The 11818-nt window shown below is 33.7% G+C and overlaps 1 protein-coding gene across 1 annotated transcript in view; it reads left to right on the top strand.

Annotated features, from left to right (window-relative positions):
- STAG1 (stromal antigen 1) overlaps positions 1 to 11818 on the top strand; it is a 318641-nt gene that overhangs the window by 8472 nt on the left and 298351 nt on the right. The window contains exon 2 of the mRNA XM_012663393.1: positions 1519 to 1621. Coding sequence (XP_012518847.1) covers positions 1519 to 1621 — 103 coding nt within the window. The remainder of the gene's footprint in view (positions 1 to 1518; positions 1622 to 11818) is intronic.

Below are 11818 nucleotides of genomic sequence, written 5' to 3'. Positions count from 1 at the left end.
CTAAAAAAAAAAATCTTGAGTTAGAGATATGGAATGTGGTCAGGTGTACTGATAGGATATTGAAGTCTTTTTTATAGAAGTTACAGATGAGATTGATGAGATCTCCTTGGGAGTGTAGTGTAAAGGGAGAAGAGCAGACACTAAGAATAGAGCTTTAAGGAATCAACACAAAGAGGGAATGGGCCTAAGAAGGGCATTCAGTGAAGCAGATTGAGAAATAATAGATTGTGAGTTACACTTACCATTTTCTCTGTACCCTTCCTACTATATGCAATTTTATGTAGATCCTTAATCAAGTCAGTAATGTAGAATTTAGTGAAGAGATTCTTGTTTATACTATCTATACCTTTTCAGTGCTGTGTTGAAGCCAGCCTGTATTGTCCTGTGAGAGCTGAATATTAGATTTTCAGAAATTTTGCAAGCCAGTTAAACACAACATAGCCGTTATAAAAAGTTAAATTATATAAGCTTAAAATTAAATAAGTCATATTAAAAATAAAATAAACATTCAAAACTCATCACTTCTTATTTTACATGTTGCTGTTATCTATGCACTTGAGGTTGTTATTTACACCTTTTTTATCTGGTCTTACACACCTTTTGTATCTGTATGATGGAAATGTGACTCGGTTTGGTGATACCACTTTGGTCGTGTGAAGTTAGCTATGGTGGAAGGATGTACACCATTAAAATCATCCAATGCTGTAAATCAGGGCTTAATTTATTGTTTTGTTGATTGTCTGCGGACTTAAAGTGATAAATTATTAAAAAATACAGATTCAACCTAAAGGTGTAGCATATGATCTGTAGCCATTACATTATGAATAACGCATAAAATTGAAGTATTCTTCCAGTATTTGATAACCATTACCCAATTCAGCAGAGAAGTTGCTCACATCTCTGACTAATGAGTGAAGTTCCAACAAATGTCTTTATCATTTCACTTGCACCCTGTTCGTTAAAGTGAACAAAAATAGGAACCATCTTTCATGTCAAAACTCATATTCACTCATCAGTTGCAACCATAGGTTAGATTTTGATATGAGAGTTTGGCAAAAAGTATCAGAATCTTTTTTTGAGAATCAATTGGCTGTATGGAATTTATGATCGAGAGTATTGTATGTTTATTATTGTTTGCAAATTGTGTGCTATATTTGTCCTCCATATCAGCAACATTTATAACTGACATGTTTATAGTTTTTTGAAGAGCCAGTTGTTAAACATTTATCAGGATACCACTGGCTTTTCATGATTTTATAAAATGAGTAAAACTCAGAAAGCTTTATTTTTTTATAATGAAGAATTAGGTTTTTGCAATTGTATTTTGTGTTCATAGTTTGTATAGCAGTTGCCATTTCCATAGTCATTTCCTCTTTATTCGGGGAACTCATTTCACTCCATGTTATGTGATATTAAGCAGGGAGGAAAACATTTTTGGTTTGCTTAAGGAAAGTAGTGAAACAACTGCATTGTATTTATTAATTCATTTGTTCACTAAAATAATATAACATTTTCTAGGGATTCAACTAATGAAACTACTGCCCATTCCGATGCTGGCAGCGAACTTGAAGAAACAGAGGTCAAAGGAAAAAGAAAAAGGGGTCGTCCTGGCCGGCCTCCAGTATGTATTATGCTTGTCTTCTTTGTTTCTTTAATGGTGACCATGTAAATGGGCTTGGTATGAGCTGTTTGTTAATTCTAGTACTAGTACTGTTAATACTTTTTAAAAATTTCAGTGACACAATAGAGTTTGGAAACTTTGCTTTGTATGAATTGTCTTGGCAATGATCAGAGAAAGGAAATTATAGTATCTTTGTTTTTTTCTTTCCATACTTCTACAAATAAATAGCAGTCCATATGAAGGCATAGAGGAGGTGATTAACAATGAATAAGATGTAGTTAGTAAAGATTTCCTGCTTTTCAGTTGCTCTCTGATTTCTTATGAGCTCCTAAGTGTGTGTTTTAGTAGTACCAGTTTGGGATTTCGGGTCTCAGTATACATTCTCACTAATAGACGATTGAGAAGTTTAGAAGAGCTCTAGGTAACCCTTCTTTGAGGGATATCTTTATGTTTTCTAAGAGCATCAGTCATCATTTAAGTTTGTGTAAGCTGTCAGAGATAGTAGTATCTGTCCGTCGAGGGGTTAAGGCTTATAATATTCTACACTTATTTTTGTAATGTTGTTTGCTATTCAGTTTTTTTTCTATGTTATGTAAGTTCTTATGGAAAATCTTATCATTCTTTTATAGGAGATACAGTAGTATAATGAACTTCCCCATATGCCCATTACCCAGCTTGAGTAGTTATCAAGTCGCGGCCAATCTTGTTTAATCTCTTCACTCCTTCTCCCTTTCTTTCCTTACCATGTTATTTTAAAGGTTATCCTAGATATCATTCCACCTGTAAATATTTCAGTATGTATTGCTAAAAAAAATAAGGGCGTACTTTGTCTATATTTTTTTTAATATCACCACGATACCATTATCATACCTTGACATAACAATATTATATTAACAAATTACCAAATAACCAGTTTTACATTTATAATCATGTCATAAATGTTATAATTTTTAAAATGCAGTTTGTTGATTAGAATCATGATGCAAATATAATCCATCCCTTACAGTTGTTTGTTTAACCAGTTATTGTGTATATGTCCTTTGTAGTGAGTTACTCAAGACTATTTTTTGTTGTTCAGTCATTTTTTCTGTTTGTCAGAATTTTTAATTAGTTATATTTCGAGGCCAACCTGAAAAAAAAAAGGTGAAAGGAACACTTCTTCCATTTTGCTACCAACTTGCTTTTATCCCTCACTTATATTTAAAGGAAAAAAATTATGAGGGAAAAGATACGCATTATAATCACTTTTTATATTACCTCTTTATTCATAGAGGTATTTGGTGGTACAATAGTCCTTACAAAAACATTTTGGGAAAAGTGAAGGACTTTGGAAACTGGGGACTATTCTAGTTCCCATTACTACCCTGTGATTTTGTTGTTGTTGTTTCTTTTTTTGAGACTGTAGATAGATTACGTTGTTATACTGGATATCACAGGTTATAGCTGCAGATTTGGAAATAAGACTAAACTTGCTTAAGTAGAAGAATGAACTGCTCACATAATTGCTTGCTTGAATTTGTTCTCCCCTCGTTGAAAATCTTCACTTACAGAATTCAGATTAAGTGCTGTCTCCTTGAAGAGAGCTTTTTTTTTTTTCCCTGAAGAGAATTTATCACCCCTTCAGCAGGCTGTTGTATTATTCCTTAGAACTTACATAATTTTGATGTGTGTACAGCTGAATCCCTGTAATGCTGTGCTTGTTGAAAAGGAGCTGTGTACCCAAATTCTTAGTTCTTTTGTGGTAGGAAATATGATTTAAATTTTAGTGAAATTGCTGCAACATAATCTAGTAGGTAAATAGTACATGTTCATGCTGTGTTTATAGAATTGGAAAAAATGTTGACCGGGATAGGATAGTAACATTCTAGAGGCTTGCTTTAGTTATACTTCAGTCCATATATTCACACTCATTAGTTCACATGGCTGTCTGTACTTCCACCTAATTCAGTCAGGCCCGTTTCTTGTTTGAGGAAACAACACAACACAACTTCCTGAATTTCTACTTTGGGCATTGCATTGACCTGGTGCTTTTTATGTCTTTTAATCCTCACATCAGTGCCATGAAATAGGTCTTATATGCAGTTTACAGTGTAGAAAATAAAGTTAAAAAGTAGCATTTTGTCACACAGTAAGTAAATGGCAAAGCTAGGATTTGAATTCATATTCTAAATTCCCACACTGTTTCTCTTAAGGAAGCCAAAATGCCATGCTGTTAAGTAATCTTGAGAGATGTAATTGTCACAATGATTGGATTAAAGTCCTGCTCCAGGTACTGTTCTTCAGTGATTGGACATTTTCTGTCAACTAGCTCCATCTTGAATAATGTCAAGTTTCAACTGATAATGCTTGTGTTTTAGTTATGTTAATACTATTCATTACTTTTTTAAAAAAAGCTTTACCTATTATCTTTTATTCCTTTTTAAGGGGTCTTCTTTTATCTCTGGTTTTATTCATTTAGTCAAATGAAAACAAATAGTATAAGGACTTTTTCTTACAGGCAGTTTTTTTTTTAATTTCTAAATTCTTAGGAGGCATGTAATTTTTAGAGGCCATCTCAATATTTCCTTTTAATATGCTATTATTTCAGAAACTTTTTCTCCATTAAACCACCCTTATTTCGCAGTTGTCCTAATTAATATTTGTTATTGTAACTCTGCCCAAGTAATGATCTCTAAATAAGCACTATATAGTATCATATTTATAACTTTATGATTGTATTGGTAAATAATGGACATCATTATCTCTATCTACAAACATTAATCCTTTGGTGATCACATCCAATCTCGTGACTAAGCTGATGTCTCCCAGAGTTACATCTCTGTGCTCGACCTTACTTCTAGATTGTAGACTCATGCAGATGCCCATTGAACATTTTCATTTAGTTATTTAATGGACCCAAGATGTTTACAAACCAAACTCTCCCTGCTTACCTGTTCCATAATGACAACTTCATCTCTGTAGTTGCTCAGGCTATAAACATTGGAGTCGTTCATGATCCTTTTCTTTCTCAGCTTGTATTCAGTTGGTAAGCAAATCCTGTTTACTCTTTTTGCGAATTGCGTCAGTTATTCTTTAGTACACAACTAGTCTAAGCTGCCATCAGATGCTTGTTTTGCTCAAACCTGTCAGGCTTGCTTCGTGTCTCAGGGCAGTTTCAGAATGTTGCTGTTTTTTTCTGTCCCACATATCGACAGAGTTACTACCTCTCTTCCTTCTTGTAGTTTCTGTTCACATGGCATTTTCTCATTGAGGGTTCTCCTAAAGATGGTATTACAAATTACTCATTGTTAATTGAGTAATTTGTTAATTTTTAAAGATTGCAAATTCCCCACCTCTACCTGATAGGACTTAACTGTTTCTGCGCGCGCGCACATGCACGCGCTCGCGCGTGTGTGTGCATGTGTGTGTGTGTGTGTGTTTTCCTCTTTTTCCATGGAATTTAATGTCATCTAATGTATTACATTGTTTTACTTACTTATTTGCCTATTGTCTGTTTTCCCCCAAGTGTAATGTAAGCTACATAAAGGCAGGGATTTTTATTTAGCGTGTTTTCTGCTGTTTACTATTGTCTAACCTGCAGCAAGTGTTCAGTAAATGTTTATTGGATGAATGAATGATGTTCAATTTTGTTAAATCGACACTTTTTCCCCCTTGGTGTTAAAAAAATACTTTTATTTTGGAATCTTTCAGACACAAAAGTGTTCTAAGAATACAAAGAACTCCCACCCATCTTTCATGCAGATTGTCCAAATGTTAACATTTTACTACATATCATATTCTCTCTATATATGTATATGTGTATACACATACACATGTAAATATATATTTTACATAGTATATAGGAAGATATATACCTGTTATTATTTTTGAACTGTTGTAAGAGTAAGTTGCAGATAGGATACCACTTCTTATACTTTTGTGTGAATTTCCTTGCAGTCAAGGACACTCTCTTACATAACCACAGTATAGTTACGAGAATCAAGAAAATTTTATGGATATAATAATGGTCTTATCTATATACTTCATTTTAGATACTGCCAATTATCTAATAATTCCCTCGAGAAAAGAAAAAAAAAATTTATTCTGATTCAGGATCCAGTCCAGGTTTTCATGTTGCTTTTAGTTGTCATTTAAATCAGCACATCTGTAACCTAACCCATCTTTAGTCTCTGATATTATGTTTTATTAAGGATTTTGTCCTTTGTTCTGTTTAAATGAGAACCAGCACTTCTATATTCTCAATGTTATTTAGCTTATTTGCATAGGCTGAGTAGGAGAGGTAAACAAAAAACTGATGCAGTTTTTGTCTTTTAAATGTCTGTTCATATATAAGGAATATGGAGAATATACAACAAAAGATTAACAATGAATATGAGAAGAATAGGTTAACAGGTGCTTTTATGTATAAAAATTGGATCTTTTAAATTACTTGGTACTTTTATTTAGAATGTTATGAATTTCATAATATTTAAATATTTTACATCATTTTAAATGACTAGACAGTATTCTGAATCATAATTGTTTAATTGATCCCCTATTGTTGAGTATTTATGTTAAAAATTCTTAACCTATTCTGAACCATGCTGATGTAAACTATTTTGCAAATCAATTTTGCTTTAGAGTCGTTGCCTTTCTCATTTTATCCTAATTCCTAAAAGTAGAGTCGGTTAGTCAAAAGTATGCTGTTTGTTTTAAAAGCTTTTGACATGTATTATTGGTTTGCCTTTCAAATAGCAAAATATATGGCTTGTCCATCTTACCTTTCCTTGTAATTAAGTATTTGCTAATTTTTAAGTGGTGAAAATTTAAATACTTTCTAAAATATTTATTTGTGTTTCTTTTGTGAATTGCCTATTTATCATTTCCTGTACTATTTTTCTATTTTTATTTTTCTAAGAAACAAATGCCTCTTTATAAAAGAATTTTTATAGTTTAGGTCTGCATATTTTTATGATCGCTTTTGGAAATGTGTTTATCAATTTTACTTGTATCTCCTCTCCTTTCTTACACTAGCTTTGTTGTTTTATTTTCTTAATTTTTCACTTAGTGTTTTTTCCTACTGACTGGTTTTTTAGTTCTGACTTCCTTAATTTTCTTAAAGGCTACCACAGTTCTCCCAGGAACACAGAATTAAAACCTGAGTCCTTGTTAAATTTCCTTATCTTCAAGTACTTCCCCTCTCTCCTATATCTATTGAAATGTCAGATCTTATGATTTTTATTTTTAATCCCACAGTATCTTCCACATCTGTCCATTGTTTTGCATTTCCCAAGTTCCTGTCTTTAGAGCTTACTTTATTGGCTCCTGTACTGTTACCTTCTTATCTTTAGACTTTCACCTTTTCTATTTCATCCTTTTTAACAGGGCCAGATTGGTACGTTTTTACTTGTTCAAAAAGCAAGCAGTGCCTTTTTATTGTGGGGCATATTATTCTAACCTAACTCACAACCTAATATTTTATTCTATTTCCCTATTTATAACCTTTCAGTTAGTCAGGTATATCTCTCTTGTCCTTCTGTATATGTCTTTTGCCTTCCCACTTCCACACCATTGCTTATGGTGTTTTTCTCCCCTAGAATCCTATTTTCTAAATTCTGCCTATACTAATCTTACTAATATTAATTTTACTAATTGTATATATCTATTAAGTCCCAACTTAGAACTCATTCATTTGTTGAACTTTTCCTAGTTCTCAATTTTAGAAATAATCTTTCTCTTCTTAGAACCCTTTCAGCACTTCTCTTAAAAAATGCTTTGCATGAAACTTTAGTTTATAGTTTACTATTTTATATTACAGCTATTTGTATGTCTGTCTTTTAATTGTATGTACCTAAAGGTTTTACATTAAGCTATCCTAAAACATGTTAATGTACATTATTTGTGAAAGGGTAAGAGTTATTTCATAGTCATAGCTTATGAAAAAAGCCAGATAAGGTACAAAGGTAAAGAATGTTGATGTGTCTGTGTTTCTTAAAACTAGGAAAATCATTCCACATTCAGACTGCAACTTATCTAGAGCTTTTGGAATAGAGTTAAGTTTGAATAATTTGCCTACACAGTGGTGCTAACCTTTACTTAAAACAGTGTATCAGAAATGTAGGTATACATTTAAATTAAGTAATACATAGTTGTAGTAAAGCAGTTGTCCTAAAGATTGTTGTAAACTCTGAAGTTGGATAGCATCATTTTCACAAAAGTACAGTGGAAATTATTTAGCTTTGTGACTTTCTAAGTATATGTAACATATTTTCCATGGAATTCATTATTTAATATGTTGTAGCAGGCTTTGTTTCAGGTATTTCAGGTTTGTTTTCCTATATATATTCATTATCCTTTTTTTCCTCAGTGTATCTCTTGGATTAGCTGCAGCAGTGAGCTCTAAATTTCTGTATTAGTAACTCTATGGACCATGGACGTTTCACTTGCATTATTGTTTATGGGATATAAAGCAGAAGTCTTCCTCTTTAACCAGCAGTTGACACAAAATTGTATTACGATGTTGAAAAATATATCCTAAATATTAATACTACAAGTTCTTTGAAAGCCGTATCTGGTAGATAGTGGCTATGATGTTGAATACTACAGGTATAGAGAGTCAGTCAGGGTCCAGTCAGGAGACAGAATTGCTGCCCGTAATTCAAAAGGAGAAAATTTAATATAAACAGTTATTAATTATTTAAGGATGTTTAATCATTAATCCTTTGGGATTTGGAAATTAAGACAATAACGAGATACTACTATATACCTATTAGAATGGCTGAAATCTTAAAACGTGACCATACCAATTTCCTGGCAAGTGTGTGAAGCAGTAGGATTTCTCACTCATTGCTGGTAGAATTGCAAAATGGTATAGCCACCTTGGAAGACAGTTTGGTAGTTTCATACAAACCTAAACATAGTTCTACCCAACATTCCAGCAATCATAGTCCTAGGAGTATACACAACGATTTTAAAATTATGTCCACACAAAACTCTGCTTATGAATGTTTATAGCAGTTTTATGCATAATCGCTAAATGGTGGTGACCAAGATGTCCACCATTAGGTAAATGTATAGCAAATGTGGTACATCTATACAATGGAATCTTACTTAACAATAAAAATACATTTATTTTTCAGCTACTAAAAGACATGCATGAATCTTAAATGCAATTGTTCAAGTAAAAGATACTAGTCTGAAAAGGCTACATATTGTGTGATTCCAATTACAGGTTGAATATCCCTAATCTGAAAATCCAAAATACAGAATGTTTCAAAGTCCAAAACTTTTGGGTGTCGTCATATAGCCAAGTGGAAAAATCCACAGCTGGCCTCATGTGATGGGCCACAGTCAAAACACAGCCAAAACTTTGCTTTATGCACAAATTTTTAAAAAAATATTGTGTAACATTACCTTCAGGCTATGCATATAAGGTGCATATGAAACAAATGAATTTCATGTTTGTTTAGGCTTTGGTCCCCTTTCTAAGATAATCTTTTTAAGTATGTGCAAATATTCCAAAATTTGAAAAAAATCTGAAATCCAGAACATGTTTGGCGCCAAGAAGTTCACATAAGGGATATTCAACTTGTATAGGAATATCTGGAAAGGACAAAACTATGATGATGACTAAAAAAATTAAAATTAGCGGTTGCCAAGGGAAGGGGGAGAGTTGAAAGAGTGAAGCACAGGGGATTTTTAAGGTGGTAAAACTCATCTTTGTGATCCATAATTGTGCATACATGACACCATGCATTTGTCAAAACCCATAGAATTTTGTAAAGCAAATTTTATTATGTGTAACATACAGGATGTGTGTGTATGTGTGTGTGTATGTGTGTGTATTTTTGAGACAGGAGTCTCACTGTTTCCCTGAGTAGAGTGCCATGGCATCAGCCTAGCTCACAGCAACCTCAAACTCCTAGACTCAAGTGATCCTCCTGCCTCAGCCTCCTGAGTAGCTGGAACTACAGGTGCACACCACGATGCCTGCCTAATTTTTTTATTGTTAGTAGGAACGGCAGCGGGGCGTGGGGGGGGTCTCGCTCTTGCTCAGGCTGGTCTTGAACTCCTGAGCTCAAGCAATCCTCCCGACTCGGCCTCCCAGAGTGCTAGGATTACAGGCATGAGCCACCGTACCCGGCCAGGATGTATATTTTCTTCATCTGTCCACTTAAGAGCCTAGAAGCAAAGATATCCCAGTAGCTAGGAGCAAAACCTAGTGTCCAAATCTTTATCTCTGATACCATTCTCCATGAAAGGAACCCAGTCTCCTTATAGTACTGATGATTCTTGAACTGGAGCAGGGAATATACAAGGTCAGTCTGGATCATCTCGTAGTGCTAAAGTTTCCCAGTGCTAAAAGACAAACAAAACACCCATACGTAATGACGGAATTTTGTGAAATGGACACAGGAGCCAACTAAAAGTGCTCTCAATGACCAAAGTTGAAATAGTTTAAACAACAAAATAAAATGGTATTGAATTATAGCCCATAGAATAAAATCAATGTTGATGAGTCCATACTGATGTAAATGATTGAATAAATAAATGGGTGAGAATGGAGAAATCTCCCGTATGGGACAATTCCAAATAATTTATGTAAATACTTACCTCTCCAAGGAGATAGAACGTAACTCCCCACCCCTTATGCGTGGGCTATATTTAGTGACTTTCTTCCAAAAAGTATAGTATGGAAAGAGAAAGAAAAGTAACTTTACATCGGAGAAACTTGAGAAACATTACCAAAGCCTACTGATGAAGGTCAACATCAATAGTGATAAATTATGTTGATAGTATGTACTCTTGATATGAAGTGATAAAATAAAAATGGCATATTACCTGTCCCCTCTTTCTTCCCCAAACCCTTAATCCCAGTCTAGTTAGTCATCACAAAAACATCAGACCAATCCCAGGGAGGGACCTTTTAGAAAATACCTGATCAGTATTTCTCAGAACTCCTGAGATCATCAAAAACCAGGAGAATCTGAGAAACTGTCACAGCCGAAGAGGACATTTGGGAAATCTGAAGACTAAATTTAATATGATATCCTGGATGGGCTCCTAGAATAGAAAAAAATCATTAGGTAAAAAGTAAGAAAATATGAATAAAGTGTGGACTTTTGTTAGTATATCAATATTAGTTCAGTAACTGTAACAAATGTACCATACTAATTTAATGTAAGATGTTAATAATAATAGGGGTATCTAGATGTGGAATATATGGGAATTCTCTGTACTATATTTACAGTTTTTTGGTAAATTTAAAATTTCTAAAAAATAAAGTTTATTTAGAAAGTAAGCAATTAGCTCCTTATGTATTAATCCACACAAAAATGGTTATAGGGCTGTTAACTACTAAGAGAAGTGAAAAGAGTACTGTACTGTGAGGAACACAGTAATAGCAAATGCAGGGAGCAGCTACGTAACCAGGAAGAGAAGCCCTTCCACTTTATGCCCTGTAGTGTTTCTCTAGTACTCTCTATTTGCAAAGCCTAATGCTGCAGTGGATGACAGAAGAGAAATGTTTGCAGAGTCCAGCTGCAGTATCAAAAAGCAGGACAAATAAGAGTGGATTTGGAGATGAGGAGCAATAACTTGGTAATTTGAACAGGGATATAATGAGAATTAATTAAATTACTCAAAGAGTATAAGGATTGAGAAGAAAAGATGCTTAGGAGAGACCTCTGGGTAACACTAACAGGTAAGAAATACAGGGAGAGAAAAGATACTGGAAGGAAAGGAAGAATATCATGTGGCTTGTTAAGAGAGTTTCAAGAAATGTCTGTTGCATTTAGCAACATTGATGTCATTGGTGAGTTTGATGAAGCAGCAACCATAGGATAAGTTTATATATGAATGAATGAAATTCATGGGAAAATACATAGAGTGACTGCAAACGATTTTGTTCAAATTATCATTGGCTCTAAAGATAAGATGTAGATAGGGTGGTAGCTAGCATTACCTTTTTTAAAAAAATTAGAGGTAGGGAAAAGTATGTTAATTAAAGAATGTAAACTCCATTGGGGCAGGAATGTTTTGTCTGTTTTGTTTATTGCTGTATTCCTGGTACCTAGGATGGTTCCAAATATATTCAATGGATATTTGTTGCACGACTTAGAAATACTTCAGCACTTCAGTAGAAGTTGAATATATAGCATTTCCCAAGAATGTTTTATTGAACAACGTTTCTGAGGAAGTAGGAGAATATGGAGGAAG

The sequence above is a fragment of the Propithecus coquereli genome, unplaced genomic scaffold, assembly GCF_000956105.1.
Source record: "Propithecus coquereli isolate 6110/MARCELLA unplaced genomic scaffold, Pcoq_1.0 Scaffold12, whole genome shotgun sequence".
Classification (NCBI taxonomy): Eukaryota; Metazoa; Chordata; class Mammalia; order Primates; family Indriidae; genus Propithecus; species Propithecus coquereli.
Note: the sequence above shows the minus strand (reverse complement) of the source record. Positions and strands in the feature narration are given on the sequence as shown.